At 38.3% G+C, this 25259-nt stretch overlaps 1 protein-coding gene across 20 annotated transcripts in view; it reads left to right on the top strand.

Annotated features, from left to right (window-relative positions):
- The window catches only part of Cast (calpastatin), a 109863-nt gene that overhangs the window by 42956 nt on the left and 41648 nt on the right, over positions 1-25259 (top strand). For 13 of the 20 annotated variants that reach the window (XM_006979360.4, XM_076551972.1, XM_076551968.1 and 10 more), the window contains 4 exons: positions 16923-16982; positions 21615-21653; positions 23246-23302; positions 24170-24283. In XM_006979360.4, the coding sequence (XP_006979422.1) occupies positions 16923-16982; positions 21615-21653; positions 23246-23302; positions 24170-24283 (270 nt within the window). Of the gene's footprint in view, positions 1-16922; positions 16983-20978; positions 21045-21614; positions 21654-23245; positions 23303-24169; positions 24284-25259 lie in introns of all 20 variants that reach the window. The other 7 variants (XM_006979358.4, XM_042261798.2, XM_015998048.3 and 4 more) reach the window with 1 other exon arrangement.

The raw sequence follows: 25259 nt of genomic DNA, 5'->3' as shown, positions 1-25259 counted from the left end.
GAATATTACATTAAATGAATTGCAAAAATATATTAGCTTTATTTTAATATGAACAGAACTCCAGGATGCTGTTGCATTATTATCTGTTCCTTATTTCTATCTTTTATATAATATACTCTTTAAGTTTTAGTCAAATGATGAGCATGTTAAGTTTCAAAAACTATTTGCAATGTATAGAGAAAAATAATGAATGTTATTTTACCATTTCTTTCTAATCTCAAAAAAGTCTCTACATTAATACAACAGTGTTCAGGGACTCTGTTCATACTAAAATAAACTAATCTGGATAATTCTAAAACTCTCTAGTGATATGCCCTTTACTATTTTTCTCTGTGCATAGACTAGGCTTCCATCCACTGTCATGAATGCCAGAAATTTTCATTTTGTCCTGGGGTTTCCTACAGGTAAGCTGGAAGCCTCACAGCAGCAGTCCAAACCAGCTTTGAGAGTCATTCTTTCCAGCTGTTCATCTTGGTTTGTACATACTAGTGTCTTTATTTTCCTTGCCAAGAACACAAAGGTGTAAAAAAAGGAGAGGCAAGCTAATGGGCAGCTAGACTCACCTGCTCTGGAATCCCATGTTTTCTTATCTCTAATGACATATTTGTTTCAGTCTAGTTTCTGATTTTATATTTGGCATCCAACATCTGGAGGATTTGTGACTTTAGCTAGATAAGAAGAATCACATACAGTTTTGCTTACTTAGAAAATTTATTTGCTTAGCTCCTTTCACACAAATGGTTCAAATATATTCATTCCGAAGTTTTTAATATTTAGAGTTGATAGTAGTTATGTGTTTTATTACCAATCTCTTTGAAATACTCTTTAAGATTTGGATTTTTTTAAATTATATGTATGTGTGTGTATCTGTGTGTGGACATGTACATGTGAGTATGAGTGTCCATAGAGACTGTAGGCTTCGGATCATGGGTGGATTTACAGATGGCTGTATGCTCCCTGAACTCAGGTCTTCTCCAAGAGAGTAGTACATGCTCTTAACCAGTGAACTATCTCTCCAGCCCCTGAAATACTCTTAAAGTCATAAAGATTAAAAATAAAACTTTGAGCCCACATGTGGTGATGTATGCCTTTACTCCAAGAACTTGGGAGGCAGAAGCAGGCAGATCTCTGTGAGTTCAAGGCCAGTCTGGCCTACAGAGCGAGATCCAGAAGAACTAGTGATATATAGTGAGACCCTGTTTCAAAAAATAAAATAAAAAAATTGACAGGTGACCCCTTCAATTAGAGTTCAGAAAGTAAGACAGTAGAGTTCAGAAAGTAAGACAGTCTTTTAAGGAAACCTTTGTGTTCTATCCAACAAGCACTTATAAGGCACAGATGGAAGGACTGTTGCAGATTCAAGGCTAGCCTGTTTTTTTTTATGCAAGTTCTAAGTCAGCCAAGGTTACATACAATCTGTCTTTTAAAAAAATCCAATATTTAGATTTATTTGGAGAGAGGAGATATTTACATGTTAGGAAAGGATTCATATCTGCTTTTATTGAGCTCACTGAGTTAACTTTATATAATTTGCCTCTGTTATGTAGGCTCCATAGTCAGTGCATATGACATGGGTCATATGTGAGGTGAATGGTGACGGGAACATTGATAAGAGACTTTCTGATGGATATCAAAAGAGTGATGAATGTAGCTATGTCTAACAAAGGTCTCCTCAGACACAGTGTTCTATGCTTTAGCAGTTGGAATCTCCTCAGAGAAGAGAAGGCCTTCAAACAGAGGAAATGGGTCACTAGGATGACTCTAGATTAACCATAACACTTATGCTCTCCCAGTCTTACCCTAGGGGTGTCACACAACTTTCTGGAATCGATTGGGCAGTGCTTCATGAAGTGTCGACTGGAGTGTATCTGCATTAAAGTCCCGTGGGATAAATTTTGTTAAAATTTCTCTTGAGAAATTTCTCAAGCCCTTTCTCTGGCCACCCAACCAGGGCCACTGAAGAATCTAAATCTCTGGAAAAGCTCTTAACATTCATCAAAAGTTTTATGACCACTGCTCTGAGTAGGAATGAGACTACAAAGATCCCACCTGTAAGCAGCCTTCTGGTCTTCCCAGCACAGCAAAACATCAGTCAGAATTAAAGTTCTGAATCACATAGAAGACAGCAAATTCTCTTAGTGTGCTGTGGCACCCCCGAACCCTGTGATAGAGTGAGGTTCCTCATACAAGTGATTCAAGTAACCAGACCCTGATACCTCCAAGGATATCCTGAACAGTTGCTGTGAAAAGTGTGAAAGAGTACTGTTCCTCAGAAAAATCGGAAGCTCGGCTTTTTTCTTATTCTACGTTGTCATCAGCTATATTGAGTGTAGCCAGAGAAAGTTGCAGAAAATAGAATTATTAGTCCATTTTCTAGTTATATGTGCTTTTTCTATGCTGCAATATGAACAGGACAAATAAAATCATTTGGTTTCATTAGTTTCAAAGACTAGCCATCATTAGTCACATACTATAATCTTCTAGAGGTGTGCCTTTTTTATAAGACACAATTTCAAAGCTTTATTCAGTTCCGAGGGCTGGCCCTACAACAAGGAACTGAAACTCATGGATATAATTTATACTGTCCACCACTGTGACTTTTTAATATTCTCCCTCTCTTTTTCTCTGCTGCAGTTAGATTGATATCTGCAATTGTCTCATCCACTCACTTATGTTCCTGTTCAGGGATGCCTGCCATAATTCACACCTTTATCTATGAATGATGTGGCATTTTCATTCCTTTGTCTCTGAACTTTAAAAAAGTATAGTCTGTTTCATATTACTTTGTTGTCCTTAAAGTCCCGTGGGATAAATTTTTATATATTCAAAGATGGTGAACACTTTCAGCCCTTGAAGATCATTTCCTCAGTGTTTGAAACTGTTGACTTTCACTAATAGTGTGTTCTTCCCCAACGGCATTTGAAACATATGACTTGAAACTTCTTTAGGGAAGCTTGTTTTCCAGGAGTCTATCTCCTTGTGTTGTAGACCTGTTTCTACTAGATATTCATAAAACATCCTACCTGTGATCATTCAGGTTTTATGTGTGTGGATGCCTGTGCTTGAAACCCCTGTGCCACATGGAGAGAGTGATTTGATTTCTGAATGTTCAATGGCATATGTGTGGCTTTCCTTTTTGTCAAAGTGTGTTTTTAAATTCATGGTTCCATCCGGAGAAAATGTGCATTGCCATTGTCCAGGGCAGGGGTTATTGGGGTGGTGTTGCTTAATATGTGCTAGTGGATAGTCTGTTCTTTGTATTTCCCAGCTTTATGCCAATAACTCTGTACAAGGCCTGCAGCCAGGATTCCTTTCATCTTGAGATACTGGGTTCCCAGTTCCAGCTATTAGGTCTGTTTCTGACATCACTGTGAGCCAATCATCTTCCAGTATGCTCAGAGGTGGTCTCCAACAACTACTAGTCTAAAGGATTCACATAATATTTCATTTATTCTTCTCAGTATTTGTATATTCATAAGGTGAAGATGTATTAAGACATTTTAATATATTGTATTCTCATATAATATATCATATTTATATAAAGACATATTTATAAATAAAAAACCATAGCCCCAGAGAATTTAACATGTGTCACACAGATAGGAAGATTTGATTTAATTCTGGTTATTGTTAGTAACTGATCTTATGCAGTCCTATTCTTAGTTTATTTATGTTGTATGAAGCAGAATTTGTATCTGAATTCATGTAAGCAATGGAAATCAATCATATACTTTTATTGTTGTGCCCATTGTATTAATATTGCCTGATTTTTTATGTTTATGTCTGATTAGAATTACTGATTAGAATTAGAGATCTGCTGGTTAGTTTTGTGTCAACTTGATACAAGCTAAAGTCATCTGAAAGGAGGGAACCTTAATTGAGAAAATGCCCCCATAAGATTGGCAAGCCTGTGGGGTTTTTTTTAAATTAGTTATTTTTGGGAGAGGGCTCAGCTCATTGTGGGTTATACCACACCTCGTTGGTGGTCCTGTATTCTATAAGAAAACAGGATGAGCAAGCAATGAGAAGCAAGCCAGTAAGCAGCACTCCATGGACTCCACTTCAGTTCCTGTTTCCAGGTTCCTGCCCTGTTGGAGTTCCTGCTTGGCCTCCCTCAATGGACTGTGACTTGGTATATGTTAAGACAAATAAACCCATTCCTCCCTAAGTTGATTTTGGTCATGGTGTTTCATCACAACAATACTAACCCTAAGACAGAAGATACTAGCTTAGTTGGGCTTATTTAGATCCCTTACATAGGCAGCACGAAAGAAGTGTTCACCATCTTTGAATATAAAAAAATATATTTTATTTAATAGTAGTATATATTAATAGTAGTATTAGTACTGTTATACTGTAGAATTAATAGTAGTATATAACCAAAAATTCCCTTAGTATGTAGGAAATTATAGACTTTTGCTCACATTCAAAGGTAACTGTCATTGACTGCCACGGACTGTCCCACCAGGGGTATCACGACTGTAGGAGAACCAGGGCTTGGGTAGTCAGGAAGGCAAGGATTCAGCGAATGACAGACAGACAACATGCTCAGAAGTGGTTTGAATCTGCTGTAATTTTATTTCTGCAAATCAGTAGTTTATATACAGAAAAGAAAACTATCAAGTCATACAAGGAACAATAAGAGCTTGGCAATAATTTAATTACATCATCTTTAAAAAAAAAACAGCAAGCACACAATTATTAATTGGTGCTAGAAATATCCCTTTACCCACAAGAACTTTATGACCCAAAGAGCAGTCTGTGTTTTTTAAACTTAGTCCCTAGACTTGTGTAGACTTTTTTGCGGTTGCAGCTGTGTCCTTCATCTTATTTTATTATGTACTTAGTTTATTATGCACTTTTACTTTTTTGGTTCTAATGACCCACTTAGCCAGTTTGGATGCTGTAGATCCTCTCTAAGTCCTTTTTAGTTTAGTTTTTTTTTAACCATATATCTCTTTTTAATATAAAACCTTTTTACCTGTTGGAATATGGACTCTTGTACTTGTACTCCTGTAAGGGGAAGGGGCTCTGTTGTAGTCCTTAAGTTTTCCATGCTGAACTTCCTTAACAGAGGGGCCCACCATCTGCTTCCAAGAGCTAACATTTTATACCATAAATCACTTTAGTTGGGATTCCTAAAGGATCCCTAGTGGGTGAGTGTTCATTCCCTAGAAGTGCCTGAACCTTTATACTTTTTTTTATCTAGCGGCTTGGGGTCTTTAAAAAAAATAGCTCATTTTGTTATATCTGATTAAGATCCATGTCCAGCTTCCCCTTTCCTCCATAGTTCACAACTCAAGCATTCATTAATTTTGGCTGTGTTTCATAGATTAATTAGAACATTATCCGAAAAGCAGTTATACAGAACCCATAGCCCAGGGAGCTCATGATCTGTGAAGTACATCTTCTCTGAGAAGGAGGCATAACACGGGCACTCTGACAGGGACCTCCAGGGAGCTTAGTCCTGTGGGACACGTATCTCCTGTCTGCTATTATTGACATAATTGTTCATGTCACATGGACGACACTAGAGTTGGTGTGGCAATTGACCACATTTTTAAATTCAATTTCAAATCAATCATACCTTAAAATATACTCTATCCTACTGAAGCATTTCTGCCTGAAGCGAGGGTGAATTAGTAATAAGCTGGGAGGCACTGCTATATGAAGTAGGCACAGAACAGTTCAGGACTTTGATGAAGGTCACACAGCAGTTCATGCAGTAAGGATACAGAGTTAAGACCCACACATACTCTTCTCTCTACTGTCACGATGACTCTTCAGTATTTATGAAGACTTAACTTGTGGTCATTGTGTATTGTGAATTTCCAGGTGTCGTCTTATTTTTCATTCCCCGTTTTATTTTTGGTCTTCTGAAAGTCATCTTGAATAAGATATCCTTGCTATAATATCTGCCATCTTTTTTTTTTTTTTTTTTTTTTTTTTTTTGGTTTTTCAAGACAGGGTTTCTCTGTGTAGCTTTGCGCCTTTCCTGGGACTCACTTGGTAGTCCAGGCTGGCCTCGAACTCACAGAGATCCGCCTGCCTCTGCCTCCCGAGTGCTGGGATTAAAGGCGTGCGCCACCACCGCCCGGCAATATCTGCCATCTTAACATTCGTGTTAAGAACACAGTTCAGAGCCAGACAGACATTGTGATACATACCTATAATCCCAGTATTGCAAAGACAGACAGTTTCTTCTTTGAGAAAGATAAACAAAATTAGTATGAAACTTCTTAAAGCAATGGTAACAGGGCTGCCTGCCATGCTGGAACAGCTTGACTTACTAGAAAAGCTTTACTTTATGACTTCTGTGGACCTTCATAAGCTTATAGATGTGATAGGACTTATAATCAGACACACATAAGTATAGTCACCCACTCTCTGATCTTCCTAGCTTGTGTTGAGATCATACATCAGCAGTGGCTATTGTCCCAGTTGCTAGGCAACATTTGCCTGTTTATTTTGATTACATCAGAGGCCAAAGTTTCATGTATGCTCCACTGCCAAGAGCAATTTGACTTTTGACACTCTATTTTTATCTTAAATATATTCATCTCTTTAATATACCTCATAAATGTATGACATTCTCAGTTGAGCAGTCATTGTCCACCCCTCCCCCAAGATGAGATTCAGATTGCTTCATTCTGGAGTACTAGATCTGCTACACTCTGCACTGAGTGGCTGCAGGATTTCTCCATATCCAAGTTTGCCTAAGCTATTTCACTCATCTGGAATGCTTACTCATTTCAAGCATTCATCTGTAGTTTTTGCAACCTCCAACTATTTTTAGTTTTTTAAGTGAAGGAATGGAATTTGTCACAGCAAAATATTCATGGACCTTGTTATCAGGTTTGTGTTCAAACCAAGGGTCCATCACTTACAAGCCTCATTTTGCTCATTTACTTATAATGATGTTTACCTCCTAAGTGTTTGTAGAGGTACCCAGAAATCAGCTATGTAAACCATTTGACCCAGTTCATACAAGGGGAAGATTCTTGTAGCTCCTCACCTCCCTATTGGTTACATTGCACTAAATATGCAGTGAATACTATCTTCTTCCTCTGTCAAGCCTTTCCTAATCATCTTTGGAACCATCCTTGAGAAGTGCAGATTGTCTCTGCTGACCACCTATGATGTTTAATTCTACACTAGGTATTTTCATGATCAACCTTGTTTTTGTTTTTTTTTTCAAATAAGTCTTTTTTTTTTTTAATACTTTTTAAACTTGATTTTATGTGCATTGGTGTGAGGGTGTCAGATCTCCTAGAACTGGAGTTACAGACAGTTGTGAGCTGCCGTGTGGGTGCTGGGAATTGAACCCTGGTCCTCTGGAAGAACATCCAGTGCTCTTAACCACTGAACCATCTCTCCAGACCCCATGATCAGCCTTGTTATTTACTATGCTCTGATGTATAAACAACCTGCTAGCACACTGTTGTATTCTCCCTGAGAAAGCTCACCTTCATTTATAAATGACCATTTGCTTATATGTCATCAGATTCCTATTTTATTATATTAAGCACTATATGTTCTTAAACCTTTTCCACCATAACCCCTTTTAGCACAAGAAATTTTATATAACCCTGGATACAAAGTGTATAGAATAGGTATACAACTTGAATATTTACTGATAATAAATCACAAGGAAATTTTATTTTGAAATAATTATTTGCTATATTCATAATTTTACTATTAAAGACAAAAGTCAAATTGCAGACTGATAAAATGGATGTGATTGTTCATTTTTACATTAAGAATTAAGTCTTGATTGAACACTTGGTACTGAAGGACATACAACATCTTCAGTGTAGTCTGTAGTTGGTCAGTGTTTTGATTTTATACTTTTCAGACCTGAGAGTGCTATTTCACACAAATACATAGTACAAAATGGCAGAAGGTGTGTAGGACTATTTAAAAAATTATTGAAAACTCTGTCCTAATCCCAAGCCAAAATTCACTTAATTACATTTTTGTGAAATTCAAGGCAGCAACTCACAGAGCAGTTTTTGAAAACCAGACATTTTGCCACAACACAATTCAAACTAATTCCATACTTACATGTTGAGGAATGAAAAGAAGGAAATGTTAAGTCTTTGTTTTCCACAGTTAAGTCATTATGTGTCTTTAAAATCAGGAAACTTTGTATGTACAATAAAACCTCTAATTCATAATATAATGGTAGCCTACAATCTCAGCTGAGGTTCTTCTGGAAGCATTTATTGCCATTGAATGATGTGATCTCAGGCACAGTGCAGATTGGCTGTGTTGTGTGTTCAGAATCAAGGCCACAGTAAAGTCCCATCATGTGACATGGATAGAGACTTCACAATTCTCCTTAATATTCGTTTCCTCCTCCTTCTCCTCCTCCTCTTCTTTTTAATGGAATAAAGTCTGTTTGTGCTTATGGTTGTAGAGTAATAGGAGTCCATTATGGCTTGGAGGTAGGGCAGCAAGTGGCAGGCAGGGCAGCAGGAGCAGTGAGCTGAGAGATTACATCTTTAACTCTAAGAAGGCCTGAAACTTAGGCAGAGCTCCAACAACCTCCAATTGGGAGGATCCTGCCAAAGATCTTCAGTGGGCCTTCCTGGAGCCCTTCAGGCTGCACAGCTCTCAATATGTCCCAAACCCTCCATCTTAATGCTCTAGAGCCCACGATTATTCTTATGTGTTTGAATTAATTTTTTGTCATTTCATGTTTAGAAATCTTTTACTGTTGGCATCTGCTGTGGGATGTTCTGTATGTTAATTGTGTTGCTCTGATTGGTTAATAAATAAAACACCGATTGGCCAGTAGCCAGGCAGGAAGTATAGGCGGGACAAGCAGAGAAGATAATTCTGGGAAGAAGAAGGCTGAGTTAGAGAGACACTGTCAGCAGCTGCCATGACAAGTGAGATGTAAGGTACCAGTAAGCCACGAGCCATGTGGCAACTTATAGACTAATAGATATGGGTTAATTTAAGATATAAGAACTATGCCGGGCGGTGTTGGCACACGCCTTTTATCCCAGCACTCGGGCGGCAGAGCCGGGCAGATCTCTGTGAGTTCGAAGGCAGCCTGGGCTACCAAGTGAGTCCCAGGAAAGGTGCAAAGCTACACAGAGAAACCCTGTCTCAAAAAACCAAAAAAAAAAAAAAAAAAAAAAAAAAAAAAAAGATATAAGAACTAGATAACAAGAAGCTTGCTGAGGCCATACAGTTTATAAGCAATGTAAATTTCTGTGTGTTTACTTGGTTGGGTCTGAGCGGCTGTGGGACTGGCGAGTAAGAGAGATTTGTCCTGTCTGTGGGCCAGGCAGGAAAACTGTAGCTACAGGCATCATTCTGGTAACCTCTATGTTCATTTAAATGACCCCACAAGACATTTCAGTTATTAAAGCACAGTTGTATTATTTAATAGTTAACAGTACACAAAGGTATGCTATGGTATGACAGCATGGCACACAGGAAACAAATCTGAATGTCTATATATTCATTCCCTGAAGTGAATAACCCATTATTAAGGAAACATGTAAACTTGTATCCACTGGGTGCAGTATTGCTGTTTGTAGAGAGTGTAGCTTTCCCTAAAAAGGTGCTTGCTAGGGAATAAGGCATTTACTAAGTGTTTCTTAAAGGTGTCCTGTACAAAGAGCCTCAGGGGCTTGTTTGTCTAGATCTCCATTTTCTAAGATGTTCAACAACTAAATAGTGACAGTAGTCATGTAAATGATGAATTGTTCAGAATATGTTATCTTTTCCACTTTTCTCTTCTAGTCTGTAAGTAAATTTTCTAGAGATCATGCAGTAAAGTTCACACAGTGCTGCATTTGAACTGTATACTAATAATTTGTGTTTATTGATGTGCAGATCTCATAGAAATGCACAATGAGCAACTTCTGTTAAGCCAGCTTTGGGAACTGGCAGGGTATACACCACCTGGGATGGGCCTGGCTGCTGCCTTGTGCAGTGCACATTCTTCTTTATTTCAGAGATCTTGTGGTTACAGCTGATTTCTTTTATATTAGTTGAAACGTGTTACTAAGCAAGAACCTAGTTTGTGAATCAGAAATGAATGACTTGCTTTTCTCTTGTACATCTAGTAGTGCTAATTTTAGAAGTTAAAAATCAATGTTGATTTGTCCATCTTTTTATTAAATTTATATAGGGTTTAGTATTTTGTGTTTTGTCCAAATTGCCCTTTGCTTTGGGGTATAGAAATGGATCTTATAATAACCCCATAGAGTACCTGGTCCCACAGTCAGGTGATGGTTAGGCTTAACTGACATTCTGCACAGGGGGCAAAGAAGCCACCAAGACTGAAACTTAAATCTTATGACATATTATATAATTGTTGTAGGCTAAAATAAAAAAAAATGTATTAAAACTATAGTTTATTATTTGCAGTTAAAAATGGAATCAAGATTTCAATCAACCTATGATTTTTGAGCTCCTTTCTGCTACCCTGTACTCAGCACCATAATAGGCACTGGAAAGAGTGGGAATACCTTGTTTCTTGATAGGCCTATAGCTTCATTGATAAATCATGACCCAAGTTCATCACAAGAGCTGGGTCAGCCTCCAGTGTAGAATATATGACTACACTTTAAGTGAGAAGTATAGAATTTATGGATTATACCTTGAACCATTATGAAAGATTTCCTAGGCATTAGGGATGGCATGGTGAAGAACTGAGAGGTGGCAGATGGGAGGAGCATGATGGTGAAACTTTGACAATAAGTAGTGATTTTAAAGCGGTAGCTATTTACCAGTCATCATTCATTCACATACCTTAGCTTACCCTTAAAACAGTTTTCAAAATGCTTTAACTAATAAAAATTATAACTATTCTCATTTTGCCTCTGAGGAAACTGAGTCACGGAGTAGCTAAATAACTTGCTTGAGTTTGTGCATGCATTGAATTGTCAGCTGTATTCCACCAAGCAGTCTTAAAGCTAGATTTCCCCCATTCCACTATGAATTAGAGCATAGGGCTATCTGCTAAGATTCTGATGAGATGATCAGGACTCCATTCTGGTGGAGGGAACATAGGGTAGGGAGTCATAGTAAGAGAATGAATGACTAAACAGATCAAATGATGAAGAAAAAGACAGAAAGCACTGAACTATATCCAACATATATTAGAAGACTATTAATATTTTTAGTATGGAAATAGGATGACATTAGTTAGATCAAAACGATTGAGAGATAAATTGCAATAGGGAGGGATGCAGGTGGGAGAGAACAAAGCCCAGAAACTATTAGAAGAACCTTGGAATAATCTAAGTCCTGGTGTGGGTGACTAGACCAGGAGTATGTTCGGCAGTAGAAATAAAAAAAAAAAAAAATGAAATGGTAGGAGGTTGACAACCAACACTCCTGAATACAGGTGATTCTGAATGGGATAAATTTCTTACAAGTCCAAAGCCAACGGGTGATATGCCCATTTTACAGATGTCAAATTGAAGCCCCAAAGAGTTCAATATTTGGGTAAATAAGTGACAAAGCAGGAATCTTAGTCTGAGTCTCTCTCAGTTTCCTCTTTCTAAGGTAGTCTCGTGACAAAGCAGGCTTGTTGATAAGATAAAGTGAATTGCTCACACAATAGAAGATACTTAAAATTCTAGAGAATTCAATATTCCAAGAAAGCATCATTTTAAAAGTCATAGTAACTGATGGGATTGTGAGTAGTAAGGATCATGGAGTAGGTGAAAGAAGCTTCCAGAAGGAAGCAGATCAGAAGAATGAGAAAAGAACCTGAGATTCCCAGTTTGACAGCAGCCAATAAGTGAAAAGGGCCAATGTTTCATGATGAAGCTGCTGTTGAATTATCAAGTAGAAAAGAAGAGCTCAGGCATGGGGCCTGATGTCTTGGTCACTTTCGACAAAGGCAGGCCCAAGAATATGAAGGGCCATCAATGCTGCATGTGGGGAAATGTTAAGGCTGTATTGCTAGTTGGAAAAAGAAGCAAGGTCTAATTTAGGAGAAGAAAATCTAGTACATCTGATGCTCCACTCTGTTTTTTCTCAACTGAATCAGCAGGTAGAGGTGAGGAGAGATTGAAGTGAGCCTGGCTGGCTGCTGCAGAAGTAGTGAGGATCACGGAAGACGTGAACATGCCTGAAAAGAAGCCAAGTGCCTCTGGCAGACAAACATTAAGCTAGGTCTCTGTTCTGTAGCCAGAGAAGTAAAGAGCTGAGGAAATATTTTTTTTTTTAAACTGGAGTTAACGTCAACACAATGGATAAAAGATCATTACAGAAGTCTATCCCTTTATCAGATGCCCTACTCTCCCACCTTTTCCCATTTATCAGAACTTTCAAGGGTTCCCAGAGCCAAAAATCTACTCTACCTTTACAAATAGTCTTTTCTCATGTAGCCTCATAACAAGCTTGAGTTCGACCTGAACTTTATTTAAAGATCAAACATTTGTCATATCCTATGAGAAAATTCTTAACACTTCTGCTAAATCAACTAAGTTATGTGACAAACCTTGGTGATTATTTTGCCTCACTGGACTCAACTCCTCAAGGACGTGATTTTGTCTGTGTATTCTCAAGTCCTGGAGCAGTGTTTTTAAATAATGGCTCTTGAATGGGAGGATGGTGCATTATTTATATCAGGGCATTTCTCTGATGCTTGTTACTCTGATTCTGCCTTAGCTCATATTATAAAGAATTAGTACTACTCTGGGTACTAGGAAATTTCCTTGGATATCTGGAAGGGCAAGTGTTGTTTCAGCTGCATTCTGGTCTGACACCCAGTGCTAGCTCCATGGAGGCATTTCAGTGTATGGGAATACTTGAAAACTGGCAGCCCCTTGACATTCTGTGGACCAATGGTGCTAAGCATTGTAGTACAGGGACACAGGTGGACTTGGCATTGGTGCTGAGATATACAACTATGCATGCCTTATTTAAGGATGCATCTCCCTGGGTGTCTTAGTTTGAGTTTCTATTGCTGTGAAGAGACACCATGACCACAGCAACTCTTGTAAAGGAAAACATTTAATTTGCTGGTCTGTTATCACAGTGGAGCGCAAAGAGAAATGGTGCTGGAGAAGGAGCTGAGAGTTGAACAACTTGATCCCAGGCAGTAGAAGTGACTGTGTATGCAGTTTGAGCATATGAGGCCATATATGAGGCCTCATAATGACACACCTCCTCCAACAAGACCACACCTACTCCAAAAAGGCCACAATTCCTAAGAGTACTACTCCCTGTGGGCCAAGCCTTCAAACACATGAGTCTGTGGGGGCCATACCTAATCAAACCATCACACTGGCCTTTTGCCTTTGTAGTACCTCCTTGTCCTATGCCACCATATAATCTGTCATACCTTCAGAATCACCTGTCTCAGCAGTCCTCTGCTCTGGTTTCATGGTCGGAGTTTTCATGAGACACTGATTTGCTGGAGTGATTGTTTAACTCTTGCCAACCCTGGCTAGGCTCTACCTTTCAGAGGCATATCAATCTGTCTCACCACAGTATCCCTAGAACTTTACAGAGGTACACACATTTTTTTCCACATAAAATGAAGGAACTAGTAAACTGTGGTGACTCCAGGACATGAGATTCCATTTTCTCATCTGTTTAAAGTCTACATGTTAGTCTTTAACAAGGTCATTCATTGCTAAGCTTCACATCCTTTAAAGATCTAGGAGTTAACTTTTCACTTGTTATTTATATTCATGCTTGGCAACTCAAGTGGTACAAAATGAAAGCATATTCAGTCCTTTACATGAGATAATAAACATTAAACATTCTTTACCTTCACTTCTAGAATAAGAGCTGAACAAGATGCAATAACCCAGAGTTCAGCAGGTCAATGGGGTAGCATAATTTCCCCTTACCCCCAGTCCCTGGGAATCAGCATTTGTATTTCAGTTTTGGAAAACGTGACATGTCTTAATGTGAAACTTCCATGGAGGACTCCATGCTGAGGACAGGTAGAGCCAATGCCTTAAGCGAACGTCCTGTTATGACCATACTTATTTGTAGCTGCTATATGGAGAGGTTTGATTATTCTTGGTGGGCCTTTGAATGTCTCCATTATTGGACATGAGGCTCACTTTCAGGGATTATTTAATGCAATATTAGTTAGGCAGGAATAACCTGAAGATATATGATTTTGTAAACAGTTTAATAAATTTATATGTTTAAAAATTAATATTTAATGGGCTGGAGAGATGGTTCCATGGGTAAGAGTACTTGGTACCCTTGCAGAGTATCCTGGTCCAATTCTAAGCACACCCATGGTGGTTCACAACTATCTATCATTCCAGTACCAGGGAACAAGATATTCTCTTCTGACTCCCACTGGACACCAGGCTTGTACATACATAGCAAATACTTACATACAAGCAAATACTCATACAAATAAAATAAATAATAATAATAATATTAACATTTAAATAAATAAATTAATTAAAATAAAATTTTAATTTAAATCTTTGCCTAAAGACTTTAATCATGAAAAGCACTTTCATGTACAGAATTTGTTCCTGCTGCTGGTTTGACATGGATGAGGAAAACAACTGAAGGAATGGGGATTTACTGAATTTGGTTAGAAATTTGAACATTTCTACCTTCATATTGTGGAGGTGGAATTTCCTACATATGAACCCTTTAATCTCTAACAAATTTTATTCTCAACAAAAAAATATGGATATTCATATATTTCTCCACTAATTTAGCTGTAAGGTAAATCTTTGTATGTTTTTTTATCCCAAAGGGAATGTGAAAGCGGTTACTCTGGTGCCTGCAGTGTGTGTGTGTGTGTGTGTGTGTGTGTGTGTGTGTGTGTGTGTGTGTGTGCTCATGCTGTTGAAAGGCACACCTGATTGCTACCTATGAGTGCTTCGAAATAAGTAAGTTCATATGACTTTGTTCAAAAAGTCAGTGTGCTAAAACTGTGGTCTTCTATCTGTAAGTTACCATAGTTCAACTATAGTGTTAGTTGATGCATGTCGGTAAGTGATTTTGGTCATGGGCAATAGGTATTTACAGTCATACTACCATCCCCTTGAATGGGAATGTGAGTGGGAGAAGAGCAGTGACAAGCTTATGCTGCTCTTAATATAGCTTCTGAAGTGGCTCTGGGCCAGGTATTGGAGACAGAGTGAGGCCCACATTATAGACTTTTCCCATCTTCCTGATAGTCACAACTAATTACTGACAGTGGATTGGTTAAGTAGACAGCTTTTTCCCAGATGGAATCCCTGAGCTGGAAATCCTAATGAATTCAAATGTGAAAAGGTTTAAGTGAACCTGCATTGGGATTTGCCAACATGATAAATGTCTATTTTAATATTATCACAATGATACAAGCTAAGTAATGGAATAGTACTCAATACCATACATGCATCCACATGCTCAGGTGTCACCCACTGCTTAGATTATTCACTTGTAGGACTCCACCTCCCCCATGCATTCCAAAGGAGGGCTATTTATTAAGTCTTGTGCTCTATATGAGACAGATATACAGCAATACATTCTCTCTATACCCGTCTTCCATCTTCTTTTTCTTATATTGCATTAAAAGGACAATTGCCATTCATGTTACATACTTGTTTCTTCTATTGTTATGATAGATAGATAGATAGATAGATAGATAGATAGATAGATAGATAGATAGAGTTGATAGATGGGTAGATAGATAAGTTACTAATGGCTGTGATACAATATCTGAAAGAATTTACCTAAAGAAAGCAGAGTTTATTTTAGCTTGTGGGTTTGGAGATATAGTCTATCCCCTAACCATGCCATCCTAATGGCCCACTTCCTCCAGCTAGAGTCCATTTCTAAAAGTTCCATAGCTCTCTAAAAAGTACTAGTTGGGGACCAAGTATTCAAATATACGTGGGGCTTCCTTCACATTCAAATTATGTCCTGTTAGGAATAACGTGCTAGTAATTTTGTTAACATTTATAATGTGGCAGAAATTTTACACAATTATTGCAAATACTTATAAAACCTGTGAAATAGACACTATGTCCCATTTTACATATCTGAAAAACTGAGGCTTAAAGTCACAGTGCTAGTAAATAACAGAGCCAGCTAGGATTTAAACAAAGTTTATAAAGGGTTCTAACAAGTATCAAAGTGCACATTCTTTTTAAAAATAGTATTGACAGTTATAACAAAGTTTACCAAACAGTTGTGTATATAAACTTGCAAGGTAATTGTTATCTACTGAAGAAAAGTTGTGTGTGGGAAACTGAAGATCAGAAACTCAGTAACTGCCTAATATGTAGCACATAACAAACTCTAAATCTGAGCCAATTTGATCTGGTCACAGACTTTTATCCCATGTCCGACAACACATATTGGGAGTTGTGTACATGTTGTGAACATGATAAAATAAACTAGGCAAAACCAAGGTGGAAAGTTAGGGGCAGTGTGAAGAAAAGCTGAGGATAATTTTAAGTAGGTGTCTTTGTTAGGGTTTTTATTGATATGACAAAACACTATGACGAAAAGCAAGTTGGGGTGGAAAGGTTTATTAGGCTTACATTTCAGCATTGCTGTTCATCACTGAAGGAAGTCAGAACAGGAACTCAAACAGAGTAGGATCCCAGAAGCAGGAACTGATGCAGAGGCTATGGATAGCAGCTGCTTACTGGCTTGGTCCCATGGCTTGTTCAGCTCATCTGAGTGATTATTTTATAAGTGACTGCAGGACTGTAGGGCCAGGCAGGACCACTGGGCCTGAGAGGACCTGAGAAAACTTATGGCTACAGATAGCACCAACAACCATTGGCTGGGCCCTCCTCCATTGATCATTAAATGAGAAAATGTCTTACAGCTGGATCTTAAGGAGGCATTTCCTCAGCTGAGGCTCCTTTCTCTGGTGACTCGATAGCTTGTGTCAAGGTGATACACAAACCAGCCAGTACAGTGGGGATTATGGCAAGTCTGACTCTTTGTTTCCTTTCTAGGTGCCAGCTTCATCTGCTGCAGCCAGCAAGTTTCCCAGTATGAGTACCACAGAAGCTAAGGTAAAGAACCTTCAAGGGGAAGCCTGAACAAATGCACTTTAAGTAGATTGTGAAAAATATGCTTGTTGACAGATGGGTTCCTTAGCTTAGGAAGCTCACAATCTGGAAGTCAGCAGCTTCTTCCTGAGTTGGAATCTTGTGCAAATTTTCCTCTAAGAGGTTTCTATTGTTTCAGAATCTTTCAAAAGTGTCACTGTTGGAACTTTTTGCCTTTGATTACATTTTTCAAGAGCAAGGAGATAATCTTTCTGAGTATATTCCTCTGGAACTGAATGAATAGGGACTCTGTCTTTTTGGTAACAGTTGTAATATTTTGGTAGACATTTAGAATAGAAAAAGCTTATACTAAGTGACCACAGAAGCAAAAGAACAGGATACTGATGGTTTGAGATGCTTTCTGATATGTGGGTTATGCAGGAGAGTATTGTCTCTATGACAAACTCCTTAGAGCTCTCTTAGGTATTTATTTTTATATTTATTCCTTGGAATTTCAGAAGAATTAAAGAAGTATAGTTGCTGCAAAGAGTGAGTCCAGTTCTGACAGATGACTGAAGGTACATTAGTGTCTCCACCTTAGTTACTTAGACTCAAGCTGTTTCTTAGAACTATTTAATGGTAGAAATTAAAAAGGAGGCATTTGCAAAGTGTTCTCAACTTGTTTGTTTGTGTATTCCCATATTTGACTGCATTAAGAACTCCCAGTTCCATTATTATCAGATCACTCTATCTACAGCTTCCAGCTTATGTTTGCTGTCTGTGTCCCCTGTCACTATGATGCCTCAGCAGTCTCCTGTTCCAGGGGATGTGGCAGCAGAAGTTACTACCAGGGATCCTCTTGCCTTATCTTGAATTAGAACTGTGCAAATATCTGAGAGTGTCCATTTACCTAAGTTTTATAAAGTTTAGCTTTAAATTTTGTATTTCCCTGGCTGTTTATTTAGTATTTGATATGGATATTTATTTAGTATTTTATATTGATTTCTTAATCATATTAAAATATTAACTATACTATCAGTAACTAATTAGTTATCATTTGTTCAATTATTTTTAAAAGTCATTTATACAAATATGCATACATATATTTGTAGTGTTGGGGATTGAACCTTGAAGCTTCATGTATGCAAGCAACTACATACTATACTTTTGAGGGATGTCCTTAGCTGCTTCAATCTATCTTAATCTTAAAAGACTAAAGAAGAAGCATATACAAAACAAAATGCAAAATAAAACACCATTAGATTTGCCATCAGTGGCTAGGAAAGACAGATATATGAGCTGCTTCTATTGTTTTGGTTCATGTAGCTGCTGCTCAGGTGTGATCACATGTTGCAGCCTGAGGGCTAGTGCTTATTTCCAGGTCCCATGGTTTCCAGAGCATGTATTAGCAATCCTTGAACGTCACAAGTCATCAATCATGCTAATTCTTGGCAGTCAAAACAAACAAAACCTTGGAAGAAGGAAGGTGTAATAGGGTCCTTGCTGTTGTTCCCTTGAGGTGCGGGGGTCAAGTAGGCGCACAGTCAAACCACACAGACTCCGGGAGAATGTCCAAACAACAAGCTCAGTTTATTCAGGAAAAAGCAAGCCTTATATACCCTCCACCCCACCCTGAGGGGAGGTCTGATGAATATGCATCTGTTGGTGTGACATGGCTGTCTCTCATTGGTCCAGGTCATCTCCAGATCATGTTTCAGCTGTTGTTGCTAAGACCATCAGGCAGACCCAGGCTGGCTCTCAGAAAGTATCTTTTTTACTTGTTTGGGCTGTCTGGCCCTCAAGCCCTCAAGCCCTCAAGCCTGTTAGGGATGGGTCATCCCACAGGAAGGAACATAGGAGAGGACGAGAGGGCTTGGGACAAAGAATGAGACACATGTAATGAAGTATTACCTTTCACTGATTTAAACTAGTTTTGTTCTCTATTTTCTTTCCTTGGTGTATTTCAATCACACAGCTCTCAATCATCGAATCTTCATTGCTTCTGCTGTTTCTCATGATTATGCAGTGATGGTTGTAGTAACCTCTTCCTGGAGATGTCTGGATCTTGAGTTTTATAGGCTCATGTCTGCAAATACTTTAAGCTTTTAATGAAAATATGCTAATTCAGGGATACAGTAATTACAAATCCTTGTCTTGTTTACATTTTTCAAGTAGGCCAGACTATATATGAAGAAGATTGTGTGTCTAGAGCTGTGTTCTGTATTTCTTGCCCTGGAATGTTGATTGGTTGTCGTACCATTGATAGTAGGATGAAAGGTCAGACAAGTTGTAGTCCTGATGTAATTCCTGACAATCTGTGCTTCATGGACATTGGAGCCAGACAGCACATCAGAGAATGTTGTTTCTTTTTTTTTTTTTTTTTTTTTTTTTTTTGGTTTTTCGAGACAGGGTTTCTCTGCGTAGCTTTGCGCCTTTCCTGGGACTCACTTGGTAGCCCAGGCTGGCCTCGAACTCACAGAGATCCGCCTGCCTCTGCCTCCCGAGTGCTGGGATTAAAGGCGTGCGCCACCACCGCCTGGCCCGAGAATGTTGTTTCTTTACCAGTGTGGTACTGCACAGTCCCTCTTTGCTTCAGTTCCCTTATCTGTACAATGTGAAGAAAAAGGATAATAGCACCCATTTCAGAGGACTGCATAAGGAAACAAATGGTGAACAGTGCCTGTCCCCAAGCCAATGCCCACTGTGAATGAACTGCTGGCCAGTGGAGAGACCATGAAGCCCTGTGACTAAATACACAACTCCAGCTCCATCACTCACTCTTTTTGGGCACTTATTTGATATTTTAGATCTTGAATTATTTACTGAAAAGAGGTATGATATTAATATTGTCTCTGTGAGTCATGGCCCATTAACAATTGAGTGGTTAGTTGAACTTAGGAAAATTCCTAGTAACTGTGATCTGATGGGTAGGCCCTAATGTATTACTTGTCCCATTAGGATTAACTTTGGCACCATTACTACCAAAAATCATTGTTGTGATTATTGATTTAAATGTACATTATATTAGAAGTTTCTTAAGTCTGAATACACAGTGTTAATTGTAGTTTAAAGGTTTCCCAAGCAATATCTTGATTACCAAATTGTGAATTTGAAGCTTTTAATAAATTTTAATTATGATAATGCTAGCCTTTATTACATTTGTGCAAACTAAGATTCACAGAGGAATGTAAACAAAAATTCATCAGCAAAGACACAGTGTGAAAGAACCCCAAATTTCTTTAGAAACATTTAATAATAAACTTTGATTCCCCCCCCCCCAAACAATAGGAATACTTGTATAACTAGGAGGCATTTCATGAAGATGACTGTACCTTCACCAACAAAGCATCAGACATGATAAATTAAAACAGTATTTTACTTAGCTTCTTCAAATAATACAATTTAAGTTGGAGTTTTGTGGACATCTTCAAGCAGCCAAAAGGGAAAAGGCTATGGGAGACATTGGGACTGATTTGTGGTCACTGCCTTGGAATGTCTATAAAAAGGAATCAAGTTCTGATTTCTACCTTGCCTCCATCTGTGTTGGTTGTATGCATTTATGGAGGTTTATTCTCTTTGTTTATTCGGACAGGTCACCAAGTCTGTAAAATATTGCACCAAGAAGCCCTTTAGAAGCATGCTTCGAACTTCAGAATACAATTCTACACTCAGGAATATAACACATAATTTACCAATTTGTTTTTAAAACTATGGATGGAATTTCAAAAAGCTGATAATGACACTTGTGGCTTTTTTTTTTTTTTGGTCATAGTCAAACATGGGAAATACAGATAGAAGTATAATAGTTTTTACACAAGGATGTAACCTTAAAAATTAATTTTGTAGATGAAATCCTCATGAAAAAACATATACAACCTAAAAGACTTGCTTGGTACCAGGTGTTTATGTGCCTAAATCCCATAAGAGTGAGATATGTGTTTGTGGAGGAGATGTGTCAGGCTAGAAGAAAGGCTCTTGAATGAACATGAAATCATTTTTGGGGATATGCTCTTCTGTTAGGCCATTCCAGTCTGCAAACAAATGGAAGGACCTCATCTGCCTGACAAGAAAAGGCACAGAAAACAGGTGATGTGGTTCACTTGTGTCTGGCAGTTCTGTTTACTAGTCACTTCATCCTCTCAGCACACACTGTAATTCCAGTCCACAGTCATCTGTAACAGCATGACTCCATCACAGGCTTCCTCTAGGCTTAACCATTAAGCACATGCTGGTATTAAAAATAACTGCTCTGCTCTCTGTGCCTCGAAGCTGCCACCATCCTACTCTTTAATACTTTGAACTCAATCTATGGTAAGCATTTTAACGATAAAAAAAAAAAAATTATTAACTTGGTATTAGTAACTTGGAAGGACAACCCTTGGATTTGAGGGAGGAAGACTTACGTTTTATGTTGCTTCCGTGTTTACTACAATGTTATTAGTAAAACTCTTTGTATATCCTTCATACACACAATAAGAAATAAAGTGTTATTTGCCTTATGACTAGTAATAGCTGAACTGAGTGGTCAACTTAAGTCATAAATTTTATATTGATAGTAATAGCAAAATTACTTAGTTGAAGAAAACTTATTACAATTTTAGTAAAGTATCTCCATTGTTATTTTTAACTTTTATTTTTTTATTTTTTTAAATTTAGGCTGTGAAAACAGAGTCTGAGAAGTCGCAATCAAGTAAGGTAAATAATTTAAGTGAATTAATTTGAGTGAATTATTCTGACACTTTTTAGTAACAATTAATTAGTAGTTTCCTATATGTGTAAAGGGATTTGTCAGCTAATTTAAATAACTTTGACTATTCTGTTGAATATAAATTTTTAGAATGCATATAAAATATTTACAACATTAAATGCATACATTGTTAAAAAGATATATAATATTTTATAAACAAAATATTTCACAAGTTATTTTATTCAAATCTAGATTTTAATGAATATTTTTAAAGAAAGAAAGGAGGAAAGGTCAAGCAGAGGAGATGGCCTTGGAGATAAAGGTGCTGGCTATGTAAGCCTGAGCACCTGAGTTCAACCCCCAGAACCCACAGCAGAAGGAGAAAACCAATTCCTGAAAGTTGCCTTTTAACTTCTACCACTCTACCATGACACATGTGTGTACAAGCATACATGTGCACACAGGAAATGTACTTACACAAATATACATGCATATTCATACACCTATACACATATACACATGCTTACACATATGCACTCACACACTCATACACACATACACACACACAACATACCTAGGCACATATGCATGTATACACATGTACACTCACATGCACGCACACACTAATATTTTAAAAGGACAAAGGACAGTGCAAGTTAGAGGTACCTTGAAACACTAGGAGCAGTGTGCTGAACCTGCCCGAGATCTTTGGATGACAGAGAATGAATTAATCTTGACAGTCTTCTCTGGGATGGTGAAGATGCTATGAGTCACTCAGGCCCTTTCCCCTGGGAACAGCTATTCTTGCCTCCCTGGCTGTCCATTCTGAAAGTCATTCTGCCTCCATAGAAAGGTGATTCCAGAGTGCCAGCAGCAGCACATCTTTGTCTTCAGTGCAGTACTGCACTTCACTCTTTCAACTGTGTAAGCAAATACTTAGATAAGACCACAGGGTTTTCTGTAGGGCAGAGACCTGAGTGGAACATGGAAGCAGAGGCACATAGATAGGGCCATGGGGTGAAAGGTAAGGCTTATCTGATTCTGTAAAGGGACTGTCTGTCAGTGGGCCCTGCCTTCAGCCTTTGCATAGTAGATTCTAGAGGGAAGAATTTAGCAACTAGGTGACTTCTGTTCCATAGTTCAGTGCTTGTGGTTTATCTACCAAATGTCTAGAGAATTGGACTTTTGGGGATGTGATCATATTTCATCTCCTGTGGACAGAGAATTTTCAAAATGAATTCCTTAGGGGGCAGAGAGCACATCACTGCTCAGCAAACTTAATGCTCACCTTAATCTTTTGATGCCTTTGTAGATAGTCTGACAACTACTGATCTGTTTTAAGGAATATGCAAAGCAGCCCATAGTTTAGAGAAATGTGTGTCTTTGGTGACATCTTTCTATAGGAAAGACTCAGTTTTCCTTTTTCTGATAATTACCATCAATGGAGACTGTTGGCAGGTCACTGGTGATACTGTGTATGCCTGGAGCTTCTCCTGAGGACAGAGTGGTTTAGTTTGAATTGTATTCGTGGACCAATATAATTATAAAAATAATAGATTCCAATACATTAATTCAGTTTTTACTTCTTTGAAATTAACAGCCATCTGTGGTTCATGAGAAAAAGTCCCAAGAAAGAAAGGCAAAGGAAGGCTCAGAGGTAAGCGTTTTTTACTAGGACTTGACCCTGTGTAGCAGTTTCTGTTGTGAGACTAACTTGTTTATTCAGCTGACCCAGCGCCATCGTGTGGTAATAGCAGTGTTCATTGATTCCCCCCACCCCCAGGTAATGTTTTTTCTCTGTGTAGCCTTGACTCTACTGCAACTAGCTCTATAAACCAGGCTGGCCTTGAACTCATAGATGCTGTGGGATGGTCTGTATGTCAAATTGCTCTGATTGGTCAATAAATAAAACACTGATTGGCCAGTGGCTAGGCAGGAAGTATAGGCAGGACTAACAGAGAGGAGAAAAGAAAGAACAGGAAGGCAGAAGGAGTCACTGCCAGCCTCTGCCATGACAAGAAGCATGTGAAGACGCCAGTAAGCCACGAGCCACGTTGCAAGGTATAGATTTATGAAAATGGATTAATTTAAGCTATAAGAACAGTTAGCAAGAAGCCTGTCACGACCATACAGTTTGTAAGCAATATAAGTCTCTGTGTTTACTCGGTTGGGTCTGAGAGGCTGTGGGACTGGTGGGTGACAAAGATTTGTCCTGACTGTGGGCAAGGCAGGAAAATTCTAGCTACACATAGAGGTCTGCTTTCCTCTCAAGTGCTGGGATTAAAGGTGTGTGTTATCATTGCCTGGCATGTTCAGTGATTCTTAATGATGGTTTGGGGAGGATTTGCAATATTTCAGATTTTGTATGTAAAGTACAATGGCATTTATTTCACACTAATTGATATTTGTGCAGTTCACAACTGCAAAAAACACAACTGTTATATACAGCCCTTATTCTATAAAGAAAAATATTTGAGCTGTTTTAAACCACCATCATGTTAATAATATATGTGTGTGCTTTCAGCCCCCAAACCTTCCCAAGCATGCATCAGATACAGGAAGTAAGCATGCTCATAAAGAAAAAGCAGTTTCCAGATCAAATGAGAAGACGGTGTCAGAAAAATCAGCAGAACCAAAGGTGAGCTTGATAAATATGAAGCAACTAATATCAGTGTACTATTAGGATATGGCTCCTATTGGCCCAAGGTTGAATCTGTGGGGTTGCACTGGATGTGTTTGGTATTGTAATGATTTGGTACTGTTTCTGCACTGGTTTTGCAAGATGCATTGAAAGAATGTGGAACTATGGAGGGCCTGAGTAAGGCCAGCAAATAGATTTAGGGAAACGTACTGTCCAGCCTTCTCATGCTGCTCATGTAGCAGACTCTTGTGTCTCCCAAACAGAAAGGTTTGAAATGAGGCTGCCTCCTAGTCCTCTCTAAACTTGGGTCAGAGAACTATTGCTATTGCCTTGCATTCTCGTTCATATTTGCCCTGTCTCTTCTGTTTCTCTGTGTGTTTGAGTGTCTCTGTGTCTTTCTGTGTCCATCTCTCTGTCTGTCTGTCTGTCTCTCACCCTCTCCCTTTCCCCTTCCACTCTGTGTGTGTGTGTGTGTGTGTGTGTGTGTGTGTGTGTGTGTGTGTGTGTGTGTTACCCCATCTATGCTTGAATCCATGGGCTCAAATAATTTTCCTGCCTCAACCTTCAAAGCACCCGGGACTGCAGCATGACTGACTCCCTCTGCTTTTACACAGAAGTCCTGATGCATTTTTAGGATATTTTGGAAGAAGAACTCATGAAACCTAAACTCAGAAATCTATTCTGTAATTATACAGTTAAAGGCACTTTGCTCTTAGAAGAAGAAATATCTTTGAGATGTTTCTCATTCAGAACATTTGAAGATAGAAGCTAGGCCCATTTTACAATGCATTTTATATCAGAGTTCACAAATACATAACTTGGGAGTTAAATACAACTCCTTGTTTGGTTAAAAATGTTGAAAATTATTTTTAACGGTCTCAAAATTATTTTTAATTAGATTCTGGTAAAAGATGTCAGGACATTTCACATAAAATCCCACTTTACAGCCTTTCTTAAAAGTCAGACTATCTGG

Source organism: Peromyscus maniculatus, chromosome 15, assembly GCF_049852395.1.
Source record: "Peromyscus maniculatus bairdii isolate BWxNUB_F1_BW_parent chromosome 15, HU_Pman_BW_mat_3.1, whole genome shotgun sequence".
Classification (NCBI taxonomy): domain Eukaryota; kingdom Metazoa; phylum Chordata; class Mammalia; order Rodentia; family Cricetidae; genus Peromyscus; species Peromyscus maniculatus.
The sequence above is the reverse complement of the archived record's forward strand: the minus strand, read 5'-3'. Positions and strand labels throughout refer to the sequence as shown.